Below are 23,831 nucleotides of genomic sequence, written 5' to 3' on the forward strand. Positions count from 1 at the left end.
GAGTTTCACTTATGGACTAAAAAAAAAAAAAAAAAAAAAAAAAAAAAAAGAGTTCCAATATTTGTCAACTGGATAACAAATTGTGTTTAATGCATTGGCAATGTTATGTGTTACTTTAGTTATGTAGCATTAATCTAAAAGGGGATTTACTTCAGCGGAACCACTCCCCTAGCTACTAAGTTACCTAGAGGTTATCCGCCAGCGCTTTGATATGTAACTTGTGAGACAACAGTAAAGTCACGTTCATTTCCTTACCACCGAGTTGGATCCTTTATTTAAATATACTATGTTGGAGTAAAGATACAACAATCAGTCTGTCCCTGATGTTTTTCCTGGAGATAAGTGGCTTCTTTGCTGACCTCCTTGAGACCAGGCCTTGCTCCAAGAGTCTCCGCCTCACAGTGAGTGCAGATGCACTCACACCTGCCTGCTGCCATTCCTGAGCAAGCTCTGCACTGCTGGTAGCCCGATCCCGCAGCTGAAACACTTTTAAGAGACGGTCCTGACGCTTGCTGGTCTTTCTTGGGCGCCCTGGAGCCTTTTTGGCAACAATGGAACCTCTCTCCTTGAAGTTCTTGATGCGTTAGATTGTTGACTGAGGTGCAATCTTTCTAGCTGGGATTCTCTTTCCTGTTAGGCCATTTTTGTGCAGTGCAATGATGACTGCACGTGTTTCTTTCGAGGTAACCATGGTTCACAGAAGAGAAACAATGATGCCAAGCACCAGCCTCTTTTTAAAGTGTCCAGTGGTGTTATTCTTACTTAATCATGACAGATTGATCTCCAGCCCTGTCCTCATCACCACCCACACCTGTGTTAATGGAGCAATCACTGAAACAATGTTAGCTGGTCCTTTTAAGGCAGGGCTGCAATGAAGTTGAAATGTGTTTTGGGGGATAAAGTTCATTTTCTAGGCAAATATTGACATTGCAATTAATTGCTGTTATGCTGATCACTCTTTATAACATTCTGGAGTATATGCAAATTGCCGTTATAAAAACTGAAGCAGTAGACTTTGTAAATATTAACATTTGAATCATTCTCAAAACATTTGGCCATGACTGTACATTACTCCTTTTAGTAATTGTTTGCTTTTGATTTTATTATTTTTAATTCATCCTATTTCATAATCAACTCTTCTTTAATCATCAATAAATCAAAAATACAACATTCACTTATTTCTCTCAGGCCTTTATGATCTGTTTTCTGCATTAACCTGTAATGATCTCACCTCCTCACACCAGTTTTCACAACATGTTGCCATGGGAGATTATGGAATTTCTCAGTCTTGCATGACAGAATCAAGGCAACACTCCAGGTATACTGTATTCTTAATGACGGAATAACTTTATATTATGATATAAAGCTCAAAAAAGTTGATTTTCTATAATACCGCCCCTTTAAATGGGCAACCTTTGGATTTAGGTAATTTATTCAAAAGATATGCTCCAATACTCACACATAAATATTATTGAAAAGAAAAAGCCAGGGTCCTAAGGTGCTAAGGGATACAACACAACCCAAATAAGTAGGCCTTAGTCCACAACGCGGCCGTCACAGCTTTGAGTACCGGCCTGATGATCTTTTCTGCATGTCTTCCCCCTCTCTCTTTACCTACTTTTCTGTCTGACCACTCTCAAGTAAAGACCACTTGAGCCAACAAAAAACAATAACATACACATCACTGCAAGCCAATGTTATATAGTTCAGGTGTTTTACACCAGCCGGCACAAAGCTACAACTCAGACTTAATGCTGACTATCACTGCACTGTTTCTTGGTTCATCATCGCATGTTCTGTTAATTTCGCTAAAAAGACATCATGATAACCAGACACATTACACCTAAACATAGACAATTTTGGAGGGGAAATATAAATTTAGAGAAAGAAAGCTAGGGATTTATCATCAGGAGGAGGAGGAATAATGGAAGCGAAGAAAAGGGATTCTGGCTGCAAAGAAGAGCTTCTGGGTTTAGTGGTAAAATGTGCCCGTGGAACAGCAAGATAATGTTCTCCTCTGTCAGCTTAGTGCCAGCAGTCTCTCTCTCTCTTTCTCTCCTCCTCTATCTCCTCCTGTCATCACTCTGTGAATCCCTCTCTCCATTGTAATCCATCCCTTTACACATATCTTTATCCTCCTCCATGCTCCTTTATGTCTGATTGCTGTAACGTATTCCTCTCAGGCTGGCTTCAGTGTGGGTGTTTGAGCACTGAGAGTAAGATCTTTACTGATGAGTTGACATGGCCTGGTAAATCTCTGAGTGGGGACATTGTTCATGTGAATTGAATAAAGCACCTGCACTGACGACTTTGTGTGACATGTTAAATCTGTGAGTGGGCAGTTCTAAGATGAGCATTAGCAGTTTCTATAGATGATTCAGTTTTTACTTATGGACACTAAAATTGATCATCAGTGTGTTTCACTTAACATATTTTACATCTGGTTGCTTTGTTTTACAATCTAATATGTCATATATGTAAACAAGCTGACTTATACTTGATTTTTGGTTTGGTTGAGGACCACAACTAGCTGCAAGTACTTCAGACTACCTGTAAAAGCGCTTATAACTGCCTGTTGTTATAGTTCAAGCACCAAGTCTGCATTAATTTCTATTAACATGTAAAGTGGAAATCTTCTTGGCTCTACCACAAAAGCTAGCATTTATTTTCTTCATTAACTTCGCTCTTTGCGTAGAGCCAATAAATTCTTAAGAACGAATGCCATTCCTGGACTCGCTGCTTTGCAAACGCCAGCCTGTGTGTTAAATATTGTTGTGTATATCAGCACAATTGAATTCACAAACACAATATTTTCATTTATTATAAGAATGTAGTGACTTTTTTTAGTGTTTTGTTAGTGATGTGTTTTATGAGAAAGAGGAGAGTTCCCACATGTAGGTTGTGTTCTCACTTTGCTCACCATTCATTGTGCTGTGCATGGGCTGCACACACTGCAAAACCTGAATGCATTAGCTGTTTTGTGCAGCAGGCAACTCTTTGATGTGGTGTGTGTGTTCCTGAATGTTTGGGGTGTATAAAGGCAGGCTTGGCTCAGTGGAATCTCCTCTCTGCCAAGTATCCTCTGAAGACTGCTGTGAGCCAGGAGCTGATGCACTCCTATGAGGTTAACAGCAGCAACACAGGAGGTTTTCTTTGTCTGAGGTGTTAGCTGTTTGGCAGGCAGGCGGTCAATTAGCTCCCATTCAAACAGGTGACTGTTGGCAGCACTGCTGTAATAGATTAAAAAGTACAACTCATGTTTTTAGATTTTAGTTTGATATTCTTCATGGTTTTGAAAGATTCTAGCAGCTGCTAACTGATCAATACATGATCTTATTGTGCTGTTCAGAATTTAATAACTGTTAGACTAAATACACAGTTTAGTACTCTTGTTCCTCTCTGGGTTTTCTGATCTTATGTAAGAAACTAATCTGAAAATGTTAACAAAAACTTTTGAAATAAAAAAAACTTTTCTGGCCCTGGTGTAATAGTCTGCACTAAACACATCAATCAATTAAGTTTATTTGTATAGCATATTTAAGCAACAAGCCCATTCAAAGTGCTTCACTTCATAAATACACAAAAATACAAAGTCATAAAACACACGGTCAACAAATGAAGCATTACATTTTGTCAAGTGTCATTGTTACACATCACAATGTTGATTAATGTTTTATTGGTTATGTTTCAAAAGTAACTGAACAGTTGGGTTTTTAGCCTTGATTTAAAGGAACTCAGTGTTTCAGCTGTTTTACAGTTTTCTGGAAGTATATTCCAGATTTGTGGTGCATAGAAGCTGAATGCTGCTTCTCCATGGTTGATGCAGATCAGAACCAGAACCAGAAGACCTGAGAGGTCTGGAAGGTTGATACAACAGCAGCAGATCTTTAATGTATTGTGGTGCTAAGCCGTTCAGTGATTTACAAACTAACAGTATTTTAAAGTCTCTTCTCTCAGTGAAGGACTGCAGAACTGGGTGATGTTCTCTATCTTCCTGGTTTTAGTCAGAACTCCAGCAGCAGCATTGTGGATCAGCTGCAGCAGGAGGATTGATTCTTTAGACAAACCCGTGAAGACACTGTTGCAGTAATCAATGCGACTATAAATAAACCCATCTATTTTGGCTCTTGATTACATCACTGTTTGGTGACTGAGTGCTGGTTAGTTTTAAGTCAGATAAAAGAAGAAGAGAGGGAAACACAGAACCAGAAGGAGCCAATATGAATTTAACCAGCCTTGGTTAGAAAAAAGTTGTGATTATTGTATTTATTCACTATTAATCTGTGTTCATATCCAGTTTAATCTCCCAGCCAAATCAGTTTGTTTTCGCCTTTTTACTGATATGGCCAAGATAGAGGGATCACTGGAACACCAACTGGCTTTAATCACTTAGAACACATATTTTCCATACGCACTGATAAGACTCTTACTTCTTGATCAGAGCGTTTGCCCATTATTGTACAAAAGCCTCCAGCTCAATGACAGTTGATGGCTTAAATGCTGCATCTGCATTTAAATCTACTTAAAAATGACTATCAAATTTAAATCTGAAGACTGAAATGGCAATTAAAGAGAGTTCCAGGATGTTTTTTTTTTTTTTTTTCAGAATTTGCTGGTTGAGGGCTTTCCTGCATTGTGTTACTGGAAAATCCAGGCTCCGATATCTTTCAACCCCATTGTATTCATTAAAGGCTGTCAGGCAGCTTTAACGTCAATTCTTATGTTTTGGACAATTATAACATGGCTGAGGCAATTGCTGGAAAGAAGACCTCAGGTCCGTATCCAGCCTAGTTGCCAGTTAATGAGAGAAATGTGTCCTTGTGTCACACCATATTTATACCCCTGGGAAACAGGCAACCATGGATTATAAATGAAAAGTTTATTAAAACTTGAATTAACCCAAACTGTGGCGGTGGTGATCATGCTATAACAGCTTTTTCATAGTGAATAACTTCGAATTTTATCTGACTGAAGTTTTGAATTTTTAAATAAATGTTTCAGTGTCAGATTGTGCTGCAACTGATTACAGTAGAGTGGGGGTTTTGTTATTCAAGAACATGTTAACATGGATTGCCAACAAATGTGTAACTGTATCTCTAATGTTAAATTAAAACATTACTTAAACCATACATATAAGCCATAGATATAAGGCCAAATATTAGGCAAAGCTTAGAAATCAGGCTTTTTTCTTCATCATAACAGTGTGTTTTTCACAGAATTTCTAACAAATTTTCCCTCTGCTTTCTTTTCATGGCTTTCTGCTGAACATCGTCTTCATCTTTCCTCCACAGGTAAGAGTGCTACTGTAATCAGTTTCATGTAAATTTTGTTTGATATTGATTTCATATCATGGGACAAGGACAGTTCTATTTTCTAGGATTGTTGATGGCTTTGAACATGGGTTTCCCACAGAAAGGTTTGCATCCAGTCTTTAGTGGACTTTTTTAGGGCTGTAATGATTCATCAAATGATTAGGGTGTATTAAGTATAAAAATTCCTTGAGGCAAATGATCTGCCTCGAAGCTTCACTAGCTTGTTTTACTATTTAAAGCCAGGTGTTTCGGCCAGACAATTATTTTTTTGCAACACTCACTTCTGCCAATAAGTTGTTGACGAATGCTAAGTGCTAATAGCATAACATATTGTGACCAAGCATCATCTTTTCCCCGGACATGTCCGGGTTTTTGACCTTTTTCGGGGCATCCTGAAATGGACCCTGTCTACTGAACAGCTGGTTTGGAGAGAATGACGGGTGTATGAATACAGGTGGAGCGGAGGCACAGCCTGCTAAGGCACAAGCAGACAGACGGAACGCAGCGGGCTGAGCTCCAGCACCGTAGCTGGAGCTCAGCTTCAGTGTAGCTTTGCAGACGAACCAGAAAATAATTTTCCTACCATCCTGGTCATAATAACTGGGTGACGGAACACATCCTGTAGCTGGCTGATGTTTCTGCGTATGTCGAAGGTGACAAAAATCTCTTGTTCACATGGATACAAAAGCAATAAATGGCTGTGCAAAGTCAGAGTTTATCTATTGAAATGACTGAAGATGAACACAGAAACTAAAAACTGAAGGTTTCTCTTTTTACCAGAGTCTTTGTGCAATTTTTGTCGTGAATGAAATAAAAAATGAGTTTTTTTACGTTCATTTTCTGAGCTATAGAAAAGTAATTGTTAGGGATGCACAGATAAGAAAATTTGGGCCAATGTTAATACTGCTGTTATCTGTTATGTTCGATTACTCGATTAACCGTCAGAATAATTTATAGATTACTAGATTTACTAAAATAATCCTTTACAACTGTCCTACTTGACACCATGGACCACAGCGCGTGAAGTTCAAGTTGATTTGATTGTTTTCACTGTCAGTTTATTCAGCCTTACTTGAAAATGTTTGTTTGTGTGCATTTTTTTTTACATGATGTTGAAAACTAGCAATTTTAATCCGACCTTTGTAAGAGAAAAATTCCACAGCATCACAGATCTTCCACCATCTTTGACAGTGACCATGAGTTCATTTACTATGTTAATAATTTGCTTCACACCAAACCAAACCTGGTGTATTTCTCTCCAGAAATACAGAAGTCCCAGACTTCAAATCTCCAGTCAAAGATTTAGTTGAAGTGTAAGAAGCATTGAAAAACTGCCATGTTTCTGTTAGCCATGGAGAAAAGGTCTCTGTCCTGACTTTACTTCCAATAAGTAGTTATTAAATAAGATCTAAAAGCAGGGGTTCTGTTAGCGGAATATTTTGAGTATTTTACCATTTTTTAAATAATGGAAAGATCTGAAGCCTGTTCATTATTTTGACGGATTACAATTCACTCACCCTGACTGTTTGGTGCAAATGTGCACACAGTTGCAGTCATTTTGTTCTCACAGCTCATCTTCTAGCCTTTCACTTTATAAGGCTGCAGTCTTGTGTAAAAACACTGGTTGAAATCTGAATCTGAAGGTTTACCTGTCAGCCTGTAAGAGCTTTTTAAAACCCCAGCTTGAGACAGTTCCAGTATTTTTTTCTGTCTGTATAACTCAATGTGTTTCTTTGTCAAATACTCTGCTATGCTGATTATGCATCAGTCAGTTAAGAGTAATCATGTCAAGCTGTTACATCATCTGCACACAGAAAACAGGAGGAGGGCGTTCTCCTTCCCTCCAGACAAAATGCTAAATCAGGCTAAATCAGGCTAGCTCAGACTCTACCTCATTAACCAGATCTGCCCTTGGCTTGTTGCTCAGAGTTAGTTACATCCTTAGTACCAGAGAAGCACCAGTTTGGTGAAATGCACCAGTGTGACTGCATTAAAGTCGTGTGAATTAATACAGCAGGATGTTTCTGGCCTGAGAAGACGCAGACCCCTCCTCCTCCCTCTTCATTGGCTGTGGCGGCTCGTGACTTTGCACAGAGCACACAAGGACGAGAACAAAGACAAGGACGAGCTTAATCTGTTTTCAGTGTGAACATCAGTTTAGTAAAAATGGTACCTTAAGAAGAGTGTGTGTGGGTGTGTGAATGTGCTTGTATGTCTACAGCTGTCTAGCTGAATCTATTTAGTTAACTGTGCTTTTAAGCCTTTGATTATGAGTAAGCACAGGGATCACTGTTCCTCCCTGTCATTGGAGGGACTCATCAGGTTCTGTAGTCAAATATTTGAATCCAGTTTTTATATAGCTTCTGGGAAATATTGATGTTTAGTTTGCAGACCACATAGAAATGTTGAACAGCAGTTTGTTGACAGTGATAGTAATTTGTCTTTATGTGAGATTTTGTGATCCACTCACATCTCCCTATATTTGTGTTAAAGGTTAATTTGATAAAAGGAGGAAACACTCAGGGCTTGTTTCTTCTCTCCTTTATTTCTCAGCTTTAGTTTTGTTATTGTTGTTTGCACACAGTCAGTATTGTCTCTGCTGTAGCTCAGTCGGGGTAGCTCTGTCTCTGAATGATAATGGGTTTCCAATGGCTAATATCTGGAAGGTGACTAACTCTTTCAAAGAAAAGCAACTCAAAATATAATAATGCTCCATGTTTAACTGTATTTTCCTTTATGTTCCTTTTGGTACTCATAACAATGAATTAAAAGCAAGATTCTTCTGCCTGAATCTGTCATTTTATAATCATGTCATTTTTTATGCCGTTTTTTCTTTTTAGTCTTTAAATGACCAGAATTTGTACTTTTTATATTTTGTCTGTCTGATATTTTAAAATATTAAGTCAGACGATCTGATTAATTACTCAGTACATAAGTAGTATTTTCATGAAATACTTTTTCACTCCTACTTGAGTATTTATTGGACAGATACTTCTTAGATGTGCTTGAACAAAAATATGTTGAAGTAGTGCTACTCCTACTTGAGTTCAATTTTTGGCTACCTATATAATCATAACCCTATAATCGTTCCTTAAGAGCGACTAATTGGGAGGAGCCTATTAATAAAACCATACAATGTGTAAATTCTGCAGAAGCTTTTTACATTAAGCCGAAGGGGCTTTGTTATGTAAAATTTACTTTCTTTTAGTTGTACTTCAAGTTATAATGTTATAAATATAACTGAAATGTTGCCCGGATTCTTTCAGGTATGTTTGAGAAATCGTTGAATTTCTCATACGAGAATTAGATTTGATATATATAAACTGCCTGTGTTGAACTATGATCAGATAGTTTACAGTCTTTTCAGCTCTCCTTAATTTTTTATTTTATATATCCTTCCCTGGCTTTGGCTCCTCTGTCAGTGGACTTGGTCTCTTCTATTATCCTCTGGCTGATGTCACTGCTCTCAGTGTTTAAGTCGTTCATCAAAGCTCAAGTGTCTAGTTAGACTTGCATCCATACATGGACAGATACAGCAGCAGGGTGAGCAGTACAGAACCTGCGCTTCACCCAGTCGTCATGGAACCTGATGGTATTCAAATATTTATAATAAGTCTAAAACTAGCAGCGTTGCTAACTCAACCATCCACAGATTAATCAAACACATAACTACTGAAGAATTTAGCAAAGCAACACATGGCATGTCAGTGTTGCTCTTAGCACAGACATACAAAGGCACAGCTGCTGAGGCAGTTTCATCCAAGCTTAAATTAGGCTGCATCCCTTTAGGTGACTGAGCAGCACACTGACTGAAATGTCTGGCTGGTGTTAATTTACAAACAAGACTGCTTCAAATGGTGAAAAATTCACAAGAAATAAAACAGAGAATACCTGAAAGGGCTTGGCAGGAAACCGGCTGTTAAAATGAAGCAGCACACAGCAAACGGAGTCAAAACTGAGCAAATAATGGAGTAAGAAATAATGTCAGAGAGGAAAAACTTCAAGTAAAACATCTTAGGAAAGTTTTTGGTTACCTGTAGGAAACTTAAGCAGCCTGTTGCTTTTTCTGATCTCCAACACATGTTTTACTTGGGGTCTGGTTAAAACAGACCTCTTTGCTGACTGACATTACCTGGAAAAGTGATTGGTGGCTGGGAAGAATCCTGATATATAATCAAACTAGAGCTGCAGTTAACCACTGTCTTTTTCACTTGGCTCAGACATGAAGAAAAACAAAGCTGCATTTCCTGTTTAGATGGTCTTCTTACTCCCTGTCACCACTTATCCAGCGATATAATTCTATCATAAAAAGTCTTTTTAAATCTAGAAAACAGGTTGGGTTCATGGGCTGCACAGTGGCACAGTTGGTAGCACTGCTGCCTTGCAGCAAGAAGGTCCTGGGTTCGATTCCCAGCCTGGGGTCTTTCTGCATGGAGTTTGCATGTTCTCTCCCTGTGCATGCTGGGTTCTCTCTGGGTTCTTCGGCTTCCTCCCACAATCCAAAAACATGACTGTCAAGTTAATTGGCCTCTCTAAATTCTCCCTGAGTGTGTGTGTGTGTGTGTGCATGGTGTGGTTATGTTGTTGATGCTTTCCTGAACGCCATGCTGCTTTAATGTGACAAAGTTCTTTTAAATGATCTACTTTGAAAAATAATGGATAGGCTGATTATGATGTGTTTCATACAATCAGTACTTCTGCCTATAAAATGTGATAATTGCCCTAAAACATGCAGCTTAGGCTGAAAACAGATTATTTGGGGGCTAAAAAGGGAGGAGCTGGAGTCCACTAAAAGGACAACCTACTGTTTTCCTCTCATTTTCATATCTGCAGATAGATCAAAAGGACTGAAGTGACTTGAAATGTCAGGCGGTTGTTTTATGTTTTCTCCCCTCCAGGGGGTCTTTTTGTGGACTCTAGTGTCCCTTATATGAAACTAGGCTGACAGGAAAGGGGAAGGAGAGGGGGGAAGACATGCGGTGAATATCACCGGGTCCGGGAATTGAACCCGCATCAAGGCCTCCAAACGTGGGTCGCGCTACAACCTACGCCACCACGGCACGCCCAGGCAGTTGGTTTCTGAGAGACAGAGAAAGACCTTTTTCATCTGGTTATTTTACAGTTTATTCAGCTGGTTTGTGAACTACTAAGCATAGTAGTTTTCTTCAGCAGTGCTTCCCTCTTGTACGGTGGCCCTGCGGTCACTGAACTCATGTTATGTTGAATGACACAAAGGAATATCTTAATTTATTGTTGACATGTTGAACATTAAGCATTCTGTCACTCTGTTGTAAAAATTGTTCTTGTTTGGCTCCCATTTTCTGTTTATTTTTAAAAAGCCAAAGAGGAGAGTGGCTTTGAATGGTTATATTGTAACTGGATTTTCTCTACTTTTCTAATTGTTTTCAGTCTTTTCAATTCATAGAAGAAGAGCACTTGTTGTCTGTGACTATGGGGCTCAGCACTGCCCCCTATCAGTGAGGCATGGGACTTTCTGCTTCACCCTACACTTTTTCACTGCACATTTATGTCTGATCAGAAAAACTAAATATGTCACACACACCTCCCCTAACTGCACAGTGGTGTTTGTGTTTACACTGAAGTTTTCATCTCTGGTGGTGGTCTTTTTTGGGAAAGAGGTCACACACTTTGCCTCTCACTACCTAGTGGTTTAAACATCCAATCCTGCTCTCCCTAACAGACACATGGGCTCACACAGAACAGTTTTCAATCAATCAAACAAATTTTATTTGTATAGCACATTTCAGCAGCAAGGCATTTCAAAGTGCTTTACATCATATCAAACACAGAAACACAATGCAAGATAGAATCAACAATCAAAACCGTTGATTTTTGATTGTTTGGTTGTTTGGTATGATAAGCCAGAGGTTTTATCAGACCTCTGGCTAAAATACTAGAGATAATTACAGGAAAGAGCTTTTTTCCTCAGAATGCTGATTACACTCCCTCTTCCTCTACTGGAAGTCAACAGTGTCTCTTGGATGTATATGTAATCACACATGCACATGTTACCATAGCAACATAGAGGAAAGGGTTGTTTGAGTGAGTCATCCAACTGAAAGAATGATGTGAATACTTGACATGTGAAAAAAAAAACTTCTCCTGAGTGTAAAATTTTTTCCCATGATGTAGTATTGCATGAAAATAGATTTATATTGTTAGAGTATCATTAGAGTGCATGAAAGTTTTGCAACATGTAAAATATGTGAAAGTGTCACTCTCCAGCTGAAGCTTGAAAAATGGTAGCAATATCAAATCTTATGATGATTGGGTAAGTTCTCACACCCTGTGAACTTTTCCTCAGTTTGTCTCTTTATTGCCCTGAATTTTCAGGGTTTTATTGAGTTTTTATGTGACAGACCTGTCAGGATCCCTGTTTTTCTGTGTATTTATTTCGAGTTTTCTGTGTCTGAGTCTCTGTGTTGTCCTGTCTCCCTTTGATTGTTCCCAGGTGTGTCTCGTTCCCTGATTACCTCTTGTGTATTTAGTGTCACCTGTGTCTCTGTCGGGTCCTTGTCGTATGTGTGGTTCAGTCCTTCGTCTACGTTCCAGTTGCTACCTGTGTTGAGCTCTGGCTTCCGCTCAGCAGTGCTGCCTGGCGTTTTGGACTGTTTGTTTTGGATTACTCGTCATTAAGATCACATTTATTCCTCTCATCCTGGGTCTACTGCTTGCTGCCTCACTACCTCACACCTCAGTTTATGACAAGACCAACAAAAATCATTTTTTGTGAAATGAAAGGAAAATTATATGCCCTTCCATATGATTTTGGAAGAAGGTAATTCTTCGTCTATGGCTGTTAACCAGAGCCATATGGTTAATGGCTATGGTTTAAACTTTAAACATGTTTACAAATGGAAATGTGAAAATCTGGTTTTCACATTTCTCTTGGTTCTCTTCACTCTGATACAAGCACTTCAAACAATTACCTTTAAGGTCTAGTACACACATTACCAGGCTTTTCCTCTTTTTTCTAAAACAATTTAGCAGAGATATTCATTTCTATAAAATAATCACACCCACACCTGGTTTAAGAAAAGTTTTCATCCAAACAAACCCATTGAATTTCACCATTGAGCATTGATTTAAACATGCTAAACCCATAGGGGTTAGAATGTTTAGGGAAAATTGTAGGGGAAATTTAAAATGTATGTCAGTCAATCAAAATCCTTCAAAGCAATCACAAATTCTTGTCAGGAATTAAACATGATGCCAGGAGATTCATTGGCATTGTGCCGTGATCAGGAAGGATAACTGGAACAGCAGACCTCCAAGAGCTCTTTCTCCTTTGCAACTCAACATATTTTAGCAGTTGGGTTTGTAAATAAAATAGAATTCACCTTCATCAAGACAATTCACAAATCTTCACTTTGGACAGAGTTTTTGTTATCAGTAATTTTAGCTGATAACACTTATCCTTATTAAATGAAGGATAAGTGTGGATGAAAGGCCAAATCGCATAAAAATCTATTCAGTTTCTAAGGCTATATGTGAACAAGACCTAAGGGTTGCTTAATTAGGCTGACAAACAGGGCAAGGAGGGCATTAATTATTTACTAATTGTTAACTCTGGAGGAGGTGCAGAGATCTACAGCTAAAGTGAGGGAATCTATTGACCGGCAGCTCTTGTACTCTAAAATGTAATCTTGCGGAAAGTGTTCTGCCAAAATTAAAGTTTTTGTTTTTATGCAAAAATAAATTTGTGACAGGAAACATAACACTACATGTCACCCTAATGACATGATAACCTCTATAAAACACGATTGTGGTGCCATAATGTGTGGTTGCCTTTTGTCTGAAAGGCATCCAGAAGTTATGTTTGGATCCTGAGTTGTTCTTGGGTTTGTTTAGTATTTTGTGTTACTCAGTTTCTTTCTTTGATCAGTATTGTTTTATTTTTATTTTAGTTCAGACCTTCTTACACTGTGTTCCAAATTATTATGTAAATTGGATTTAAGTGTCATAAAGATTACATTTTTTGTTGTGCTATTAAATTTATAGATGGTATTGTGTGTCAGGGCTCTTTGAATCTAATTTTAATATAATTAATTTCAGAGAGCTGGGTTGATTAGTTTGTCTGATGAGCTCAATTAAAGGAAATCTACTTAAGAAGGATGTTCCACATTATTAAAGGCCACAGGTTTCAAGCAATATGGGAAAGAGAAAAGATCTCTCTGCTGACAAAAATCATCAGATAGTATAGTGCCGTATGACAAGGTATGAAAACATTAGATATTTAACGAAAACTGAAGCGTTATCGTACTGTGAAGAGATTTGTGGCTGATTCAGAACAAAGATGGGTTTGTACAGATAAAGGCAGAATGAGGAAGGTTTCTGTTAGACAAATTCATGGGATTAAGAGAGCAGCTGTTAAAATGCCCTTACAAAGCAGCAAACAGTTATTTGAAGCTGCTGGTGCCTCTGGAACCTCAAGGTGGAGGATCCTCCAGAGGCTTGCGGTGCATGAACCTACTATTGGGCCCCTAACCAGAGCTCACAAGCAGAAACGGCCGCAGTGGGCCCAGATGTACATGAAGATTCATTTTCAAACAGACTTGTTCACCGATGACTGCTGTACAATCCTGAATGGTCCAGATGGATGCAGTAGTGGATTGGTGGTGGATGGTCACCACGTCCCAACACGACTGTGACATCAGCAAGGAGGTGGTGGAGTCATGCTTTGGGCCGAAATCATGGTGAGAGAGAGAGAGCTGGTTGGCCCCTTCAGAGTCCCCGAAGGTGTGAAAATGACCTCAGCAAAGTAAATGGACTTTCTGACTGATCACTTTCTTTCATGTTCAAAAAGAAGAGCCAGACCTTCAGTAGCAAAATCATCTTCATGCATGACAATGCAACCATCTCATGCTGCAAGGAATGCCACTGTGTCATTGGCTGCTATGGGCATAAAAGGGGAGAAACTCATGGTGTGGTCACCATCCTCCTCTGACCTCTGACCTCGACCCTATTGAGAACCTTTGGAGTTTCCTCAAGCAGAAGATCTGAGGGTGGAATGCAGTTCATATCAAACCAGCAGCTCTGGGAAGGTATTCTGACATCCTGCAAAGAAATTCAAGCAGAAACTTTCCACAAACTCACAAGTTCAATGGATGCAAGAATCCAATGTTAATTGATCCAATGGAACTCGGTCTGTTAAGATGTTTTGATTGAAATAGCTTTTGATTTTAGTACATGTGACCACTTAATGCTGCACATTCAAAGAATGACTGTTTGCAGTTCTATATAATCCATAAAATGTTTAGAAAATCTGCTGTGCATAATAATTTGGAAAAGTGCATTTTGAGCTTTTTACTTTTGAAAAAAATACTGTTCTCATGGGAAGCTTTGTTGAGTGAAATTTGATTTACACTGTAATAGTTCATGACTTGAAAATTATACTGACCATCATTTACATTGACCATTTAAGAAAATCAGAGAAAATATCACTTGCATAATAATTTGGAACACGGTGTAGTGATTCTAGTTTATTTCTTGTCTCTTATTATTCTTTGTTATGCTAGTTTAAATATGTCTAGACGTTTAAGTCCACCTTTAAAATAACCATGACAAGTTGGAGTGGTTGGGAAGATAGATGGAGCTAAATGCAGGACAACACTGGAAGAAAACATGTTAGAGGCTCTAAATGACGTGACACAGGAGTGGAGGTTCATCTTCCAGCAGGACAATGACCCTAAACATGCAGCCAAAAAAATATTCACGTGTTAGAATGTCTTGACATAAACCCAACTGGAAATATTTTGTAAGACCTGAAAACAGATGTTCTCTTCAATTGTGCATGTCTTTTGTTAGTTTTACATCAAGATTCCAATAAAATACACAGATGTAATGTTACAAAGTGTCATCACAGCTTGGTGATGCCTTAGAGCTTCCGCCCAACACCAGGAACCGTGAGCAGTAGTCCTGACCGATTCAACCTGTAATAATGCATTGTTTTTTATAATGCTTGCTTTTCTGTCCAAATCTACATCTGTCACTGCTTTTACTGCTCCCAGCTGAAGGTGAGAAGGAATGTCAACAAACTAACAGCTGGGACAAAAGCGTACAGTAGAAATGTGAAGAATTAGTCTAGAAGCAGACATCACTGATGTCCTGGGGTTGTGTGGTGAGCTGCAGCCTACTTCACTAGCTAACATTGTAGTGGGCTGAACATTGAAATAAGTGAGACAAACCTCCTTGTATTAAAGCTGTGGCTTGTCCTTTTTTAATGAATGACAGATCAATGATTTTATTTGTATTTTGCTCTGTTCTGGCAGTCAGAGCCTCTAGAGTTAATATTCACAAATTTAAAAAATGTTTTATGAACTGAGCTCAGGCGGAAGCTTATCCAATAACATTTTTAACATTCATTCTGAATTAATCAGCTGTTTTTAAAACGAAACATTTCCTTTTATTATTTGTTAAAGTGGGTTGTGCATTAAAAGTGTACACTTTAAGGGAAAAAGCCCCACTGGACTCCAGAGGAATTTCTGCCAGCCTTCAGCTAGTTAAGCTTTTAGCGTGTTGCATAAGAGGAAAAAGTGAAGATGAACAGCTTCATCTCAATTGGAGTGGAATCAGTTGGTAAATTACTGCAACGCCTCAGTGGTCAGAATCTCCAAGCTGCATAATTTGTGTTTATTTGGAAATCCAAGAGAAGGTCCCAGTTTAGTCCAAAGCAAGAATATAACATCATAATACACACATCTTATTAATACCACAGAGGTAATGTAAAGATGTAACAATGTTTTTTTTAAAGCCAAAGTATAATTTGTTCCACTGCCTTCCTCTCATTCACACTCCAAAAAAATTCTCATCTGTATTATATGTAGCAAAGGACATGTTTGTTTATGAGTATTTTTATGTCGAGGTATTTGACTTTTGCATTATTTGTGTTTGTAAAGACAACAGGTATAGGGCATTAAACTTTATTCATCTTCATTAGTGTGCTGTCACATTTCACTCAAATGTAGGCTTATTATCATGTTACCTTGGCACTTCCATTCCATTATTATTGTCGAGTAATATACATTTAAAAATTGTGCTTTGGGGCGTGCTGTGGTGGCGCAGGGGGTTAGCACGCCCCACGTTTGGAGGCCTTAGTCCTCGACGCGGACGTCGCGGGTTCGACTCCCGGTCCCGACGACCTTTGCCGCATGTCTTCCCCCCTCTCCTTACCCTCCTCCCTGTCTGCCTACTGTAGAAAAAATACGAGCCACTAGCGCCGGGAAAAAAAAAAAAAAAAAATTGTGCTTTATTTAATATTTCATGTTCATTGTTGCCATTTGTCAACTAGCTACTTACACTTTAGATGTTTGAGTGTTACTGTATCAGCTCAACCAGTTTGACAGCTAAAACTTTAGATTCTGTGTATAGTTTAAAGAACTAAAGTTGGTTGCCTGGCTGTACTGTGACTATTAGTGATGATCTGTGTTTTTAGGCACTAAGGAGACATAAGAGGAAAAGAAATCTCACAACAGACCTCTGAAAAATTTACATAATGTAATTTAGGTTTTTAATTGCATTTAAAGTTTCAAGTTTTTTAAAAAATCAAAGTAATATTAAAGATGCAAAACAAAACTACTGTTTTTTCTCAGTAAAGTTGCACCACAAAATAAAACACAGAAGCAACCAATAAAAAGATACCATCATAAACCTTTCATATACGTTAGCGTTCTTTAATGCAAACCTACTGATAACATTTTGCTACTAGACCTTGCACGCCATCAGGAGTCGGGCTGAGTCCGTCTCTAAATCTGTCATTGCTGTTCTGAAAGCAATGACCAACACAGTTGTTTTTTTTTACCAACCATGAGGACAAATGTTGGCCCAGTCTATTAGGCAGTATCCTAAAGCTGATTACATTAAATGGCAATTTAAATCTATGTCTGGGCTTAATCTGTGTGTGGGAAACCAGCCAATAATGTAAACATGCCAATGGACTTTTAAAGTTATATTTTATACTGTTTTAACTGTTAGCACTAAATATAAGTCTGCCATAATAAGAGGATACTATATTTCTGAATGAATGAAAGCCTTTATTGTCATTCAACTGAAACATCAGAGCAAAATGTAGGATGTAACTGAAGGTGATAAGAAGAATCAAAATGGAATTAAGCATTAACATTAGGAATAAGGACATAAATAAGATAAAATACCCTTACTGTAATTCAAATACATGGTTTAAAACAGAGGGGCTGAGGTTAGTGCAAATGAATATTTCATACTGTTATGGCCTCTGGGAAAAGGTCTTGGTGAGTCTGAACATTAAGGATTTGTTAGACCTGTAGCGCTTACCAGAGATAACAGTTCAAACAGGTGATAACTGAGATGTTATCACCTGTTTACATCCCAGGTGAAGGAGATGTTAACCTTAAGTGTCCTTGACTTTCCTCAGGGACACTTGGGGAAAGTCATCCTCAGGTCTCCCTTCTCTGCTACACATTCTAACAATGTGTAGCAGAGAAGGGAGGGGACAGCCAATCATTTTTTTTGCAGTCTTAATGATTCTCTCAAGGGATTTCTTATGTGCAGCAGAACATCCAGCAAACCAGGCAGCAATGCAATAAGCCAGAATACTTTCAACTGTCTATTAAAGCAGCAGCTTTTGATTCAGGTGTTTAGTTTTTTTTATGAGAATTCTCAGGGAGTAGAGACATTGTTGTGCCTTTTTAACAGTTTGTCATTTGCTGTGATGAGGCCAACCACAGTAGTGTCATCTGCAAACTTAATAATTTGATGGAAATGTTGGAGTACAGTGTAGAGTGAGTAAAGGAGGTGAGTCGGCACACAGCCCTGTGAGCTTGTTCTGATTGGAATAGAGGAGGAAACATCAGCGCCGACTCTGACAGGCTGAAGACGGTTGCTCAGAAAGTCTTTAATCCAGCCACAGTTTGCAGACAGTCAACATTTGGTTGATTAGGATGTGTGGGATGATGGTGTTGAAAGGGCAAGAATAATTCACAAAGTGGATTCTAAGGCTTTTTCTACTGTTTAGTTCTGGTTTGGTAGAGATGAGCCGATGCTAAGCTGATGTTGGGATCTGGAGCAATGTAAATAGCCGTCAAGATGGCTGCAGGTGTCTCTCTTGGCAGATGGTACAGCCTGCATAACGATGACTCTAGATAATGGGAGCAGTGGCTGTCTATCACTAGGTTATGTGTGTACCAGCTGGTAGATACAAACACAGCTCCACATCTCTGCTCTTATTGGTGACATTGGTTCTGCCATGTCTATGTAGCATCTTTCTGATATAAAGCAGTTTCCCTGTTCTATTATTTGTGCCCCAACAGTAGAGTAGGTGCAAGAATGAGAATGCCAACTATCCTAATCAGGGTTTCCCTAGTGTATTATAAGCGTGGCAGGTTGACAGGTTTTACTTTAAATAGGTTTTTTATACACCAGTAACAGAGATGGCAAAGACAGGTTTATACTTTCTGCAATGACATGGGCTTGAGGCCGGGCACGCCCTATCCCACCGTCAGCTCCCTGCATGTTGGCTGCAGTGTCTGTGTGCTCATGCAACTCTGAAGTTGCTTGACCAAGTCTGAAGTCTGATCCATCTGAGCACATGGGTCTTACAGAAAGCGACGAAGAGCAGCATTCGCTCTGAGGTGGAGCTCAAACAGAAAACTGTGAAAGAGAAGACAGAATGATTTCTGGACACGCCGCTGTGAGAGCGGCACCATTTCTTCTCTTCTTTCAGGGTTTGAGTTGTGAATATTGGCAAAGATGCACAACAACATGATCATATGTGTTTGTAAAAATGTTATTGATTTGATATTTTGAGTTTGATATTTTGATATTTTTGGTGCGGATCGCGCATGCTACTTTTTATTCAAACTGGGCAATTTGGAAGGTGCTCTAGCTGGAGGTTCCAGAGGGAATTGCATGATTCTTATTAAGAATGAAATGGCTTGTAAGCCATTCTAATGTTGGTGCATTGCAATAACACCTCTATAAAGGAGTGGTTTCTTCTTTCATTCTCCATCTTCCTGTCAATGTCTTGTTACATCCAAGGGTTTTGCTGCACAACAAAAATCACAACCGTGGCAATAAACCGAATGCTTTTTCTTGCCAGCAATAAATGGTGCAGCTGGCAGCCAACATTGTGCTGCACAGCTTAGTAAACCAGCAACAGAGATTCATTTAAATCCCCAAATTCTGCACTCTAACAGAAAGGCTTGCAGACATTTATAAGCATCATTTAGGGATCGACACCATCAGTAAAAAAAAATTACAAGTGGACTTTGTTACAGGTACAAAGTTTGCCGCCTTTCCTCTGCTGTCACTTGACCATAGCAGGCTGTATAGTTCAAATATCTTACCAGTGAAGCCATGAGGTTCAGATATCACTGCTCTTCATGAATGGACAGTATATTTTTCAGTTGGTTAGTTTTTGTTTGCAATACAGGTCTAATGACTCCTGAGTCTGATCTGAGTTCTTCCAGCTGTCAACATTAACCCAGATGTGCGGGCCGTGCGCTCACGTGGTTTCAGGACTTTTGTTTTTGCACACAGCCTGCAAAGTCCACAGGACCCATTGAGCCGAGCTCCTGTAAAACCCCACCTGGTGTTTTGTCATATGTGTGGTTTACAGCAGAGGGGAGTGACTGTTTTGAGTTCATAAATTCAGAGGAAGAGGAATCAACGACTGATGAGCTGCAACATCTCTTTTTTTCCCCCATCTTATCTGGAGAAAACCCCCCAGAAAGCATCGGTGGGATGTTCGCCTGCTGCATCTGACCAAAGTGGAGGGGGAGTTCAGTGTTTTGGTCCAACAATGCATACTTCCTAGCTGCCTCGGTCAGTTGCTCTTCAATACTATCCATTCTGCTCTATAGCAGAAAAAACAGCTTCTAGATGATAAGTAGTTGGGACTATTTTTCACATAAACATCTAAGACATAAGGTTGAGAACAAAATGACACAAATTTCATCACACATCTACAACAATGAGAGACTATTTCAGCACATGGGCCGACACTGACTGTAGATTCACTCTGATTGAATCAAGCAGGTGCCTCCGTTTAATCATTCAGCACTTTACAAATTTGGCACATTCAATCAATTGTCACATTTGTTTTTGTTGTTGCACAGACTGTACGTTTCACTGCAGATGACTTTATGAAATACTGTATTTTATGGAAGCAGAGAAAGTAAGAAGTGGAGGCAGCAGCCCTGATATTAGTGACGGGTCTCTTCATTGGAGCAACAATTAATTATTTAAACAGTTAGCATTTTCAGATGGAAGTTATGAATGAACCTCACAAGACATATGGTCTTATGACTACAAATTGAATTAGACAAAAGAACAACAGCTCTGCATAGGTGCCCACAGCTAACTAAATGAGGTTCAGGCATGCTAACACACCAGGCACAGTATTATGACTGCAGACGGGGGACATAAATTACTATCTCTTTATTATCACACCTGATATATTCAACTTCAGTGAACATTTTGTCTGTAAATCTGATGTGTTTGAAGTAGGAAGGATGAGGACAATGAGAATTTGATGTTTAATAGCAAACAAATATAATCCATGGAGACACTACTACTTCCAGAACTTAAAGGATCGACTGGGAACATCTGGTGGCAGATAACTGTGCACAGCTTCAGGAGTCCAGATATGAGTCCATATCTCCATAAGTCAGAGCTACTTTAGCCACATAAAAGCTAAAGTAGCTCTGACTACTTTGGGGACCAAAGGTAGGCAAGTGATCATAATGCTCTGAAACAAAGAATTAATTCCCAGTATGTACTCTTTCCAGTAGAGCCTTTTAACTGTGCAGGTTGCAGAGGTTTCGAGAAGAAACATGTTTAACATATCAACATATCAGAAAAGCATGACGTGTTCCTCAACTGAGATGCAGAGAGATGATCTTTTTCTTATTAAACTCTTATTGCTTCAAGACTGTAATGATCACATTCCAGTTGTAATGAATCATGTGCTTTACAAGGAATCACAAGGAAGAACTATCCCTTTAAACTTTCAACAGAAATCAAACCTTACTGAGTTTTGTCTGACTTGTGTTTCCTTCCTGCAGCTCCCGGGCCTCTGGTCTCCCCCACGCTCCTCCTCACACTAATCACAGTGATCTGGAGGAAGGCTGAGTGGAGCCGTTGGCTGATTCGGTTGCTGGTGGTGCTTGGTGTCTGCAGCGGATTAGGCTTTGATCCCATAGCTCTCCTGGGAAGTTGTCAGCGCTGTTAGACCCTGTTCCTCTTTTCCCTCATTTTAATTATGGACTCATAATGGAGTCTGTACACTTGGCTGAAACACATCAGACGCTCATAGGCAAAGAAAAAATTGCCCCCTCCCCTGTTCCCCTCCTGTAAATATGCTGAGCCCTCTCTGTGACCTCCACCCAAAGCTCCTCTTTGGAACTTTGAAACTGAAGGCTTTCAGCTGGATGGATGACTGCTCCTGGTCCTGTTCTCATCTTGGTTTGTTCTAATCTTTTCAGAAAGAGCTGGCATTCAAATTTCTTGAGCGAATTATGAAGTTTATTTTACATTTGGCCAACCATGTAAAACAAAGAATCCTTACCACAGGACCAGCAGTTCTGTCAGTGGCTACAGTGAAATGAGACCTGCTAGTTTAAAGAATGTCTGACATTTAGCTGCTACTAGCCCTGCTTTCCTTAGAATACCTTTTTGTGGAAATAGTGGAAGCAGTTGAGCTCCTCTTGGAGGCTAGCTTAGAAGACAAAAATTGGGGATAAAGTGGTGCAAAATAATCCTCTCTTTTCTGCATTGTTTTTAGATATCTGAAAGGTGTGGCATGCATCTATTTGGAGGTTTCAGTGCTTGTCCTGCTCCAAGATGAATCTCCAAACCAGCCTAGAGTCCTCTTTAACCTCTCACAGGTTTTCTTCCAGGATTGTTCTGGATTTAGCTCCATCCATCTTCCCATCAGCTCTGACTAGCTTCCCTGTTTCTGCTATAGAACAGCATCTCCACAGCATGATGCTGCCTCCACCAAAACATATTGTGCATCTAGGCCAAGAAGGTCAAAAACAGGAATTCTGACCTTACCCACTTGTCAGCTGTAAGACAACAGAAACATGACTGAAATGAATTTTGAAAATGTAACACAAAATTGATGAGTGGTCAGTCAAATAGATTTAACTAACAGCTTCTGCCTGCTGCTTCCCCTGTCAACTCTATGAAAACAACAAGGTTGTTCTTTTTTCCTCACACAGCTTTTCCATTTCAGTTCTTTGTTTTCATAAAGCTGAGGTCATATTAAAGTGATGTTGGTGGCTCTTTTTCATTATGTCTTGATAGGTGAAACACTAATGTCTTATTGAGTCAGTATATTGTGGTAAAAGTAACTTTAAAAGCTAATATTTATTAGTTTTGAACTTCATTTAATTGAATCTGCAGGTAAAAGGATCTGAAACTTTTACTGCTGGGTTTCTACATTTTGTTCTGCTAGGTGTTTGTTCCTTCAGGAACCTTCCTCAGCAAGTTTTACCTCTACTTAAAGCTTGTACATGATGAGGGAGTGAAATGGCGTATAAGTGTTTACTTAATTATACCAGAAAATGACAGGGCTTAGAATTTGCCATATTAGAATGTGTAATCGCTTTGCTCTGACATTTCATGTATATTATTATTTATGTCAGTGGTTAACATTTTCACTGGCCACAAGAGGGAGACAAGGCTCTTCTCAACTGGTGAAGCTGTGTCACAGTGGGCTCTAAATCAGAGAGACACACCGACACCAGACAACAGCCACAAAATGAGTCCAAAACTAAGAAGATTCTTCTTCTTCCTTTTGGACTTATAAAGACAGCAGATATTTTGATTCATGGGATTTTTGTGTTTCTATATGGTTGGATATGTGACATATGTGACATCTGTGTCTCTTTTAAATCTTAATGCTGAAGTGTGTATCTTTTATTCAGACTATACAGCGTAGATCAGTGGTCCAACTCTGGTCCTCCGGGCCCACTGTCCTGCATGTTTTAAATGTCTCCCTACTCAGTCTTCCTGCACAGCTGACTCAAATGATTGCATTACCTCATTTGCTTGCCTCCAATTGCTCCAGAAGCCTGTTAGTCACCCATTCATTTAATCCAGGTGTGCAGCTGCAGGGAAACACTTAAAACATGCAGGACAGTGGGCCTGAGGACATCTGGCGGAGCTGTTTCTACATTTCTCCAGACAGACACAGACTGGTTCCAGTCTGTGTCTGGAGTTGACTGTTAATAATGTAACTGTTAATAATGTAACAGTCAACATTTTATTTTCACTGCATTAGGAATAACTTTTGTTTCCTATTTAAAGTAAAGCAGTTACAGGGCTGGGTACTTCCTGATTGTTCCTAACCTGGCAGTTGGACTGGTAGTTGTGGTGATTAGGGCTTGGTTGGGTGGGGGTGAAATAAGGTTTTATGGGTGCTGGTTGGTAATGTTTTGTTGGAGGGGTTGGTTGGACTAACCATTACTTACTCCTGTGGTCCTGGCTGGTCCATGGGGTCTCTAGGTCCTATGCTTC

At 39.3% G+C, this 23,831-nt stretch overlaps 1 protein-coding gene across 8 annotated transcripts in view; it reads left to right on the plus strand.

The window, feature by feature from the left end:
* LOC114160928 (pleckstrin homology domain-containing family A member 5) overlaps window positions 1-23,831 on the plus strand; it is a 153,869-nt gene that overhangs the window by 37,650 nt on the left and 92,388 nt on the right. The window contains exon 4 of one of the 8 annotated variants that reach the window (XM_028043877.1): window positions 5,292-6,023. The exons of the other annotated variants lie outside the window; for them this stretch is intronic. Within the exon in view, the coding sequence (XP_027899678.1) occupies window positions 5,292-5,295 (4 nt within the window). The 3' untranslated portion in view covers window positions 5,296-6,023. Of the gene's footprint in view, window positions 1-5,291; window positions 6,024-23,831 lie in introns of those variants that run through there. 8 annotated transcript variants of the gene reach the window in all.

The sequence above is a fragment of the Xiphophorus couchianus genome, chromosome 17 (assembly GCF_001444195.1).
Source record: "Xiphophorus couchianus chromosome 17, X_couchianus-1.0, whole genome shotgun sequence".
In the NCBI taxonomy this organism is placed as follows: domain Eukaryota; kingdom Metazoa; phylum Chordata; class Actinopteri; order Cyprinodontiformes; family Poeciliidae; genus Xiphophorus; species Xiphophorus couchianus.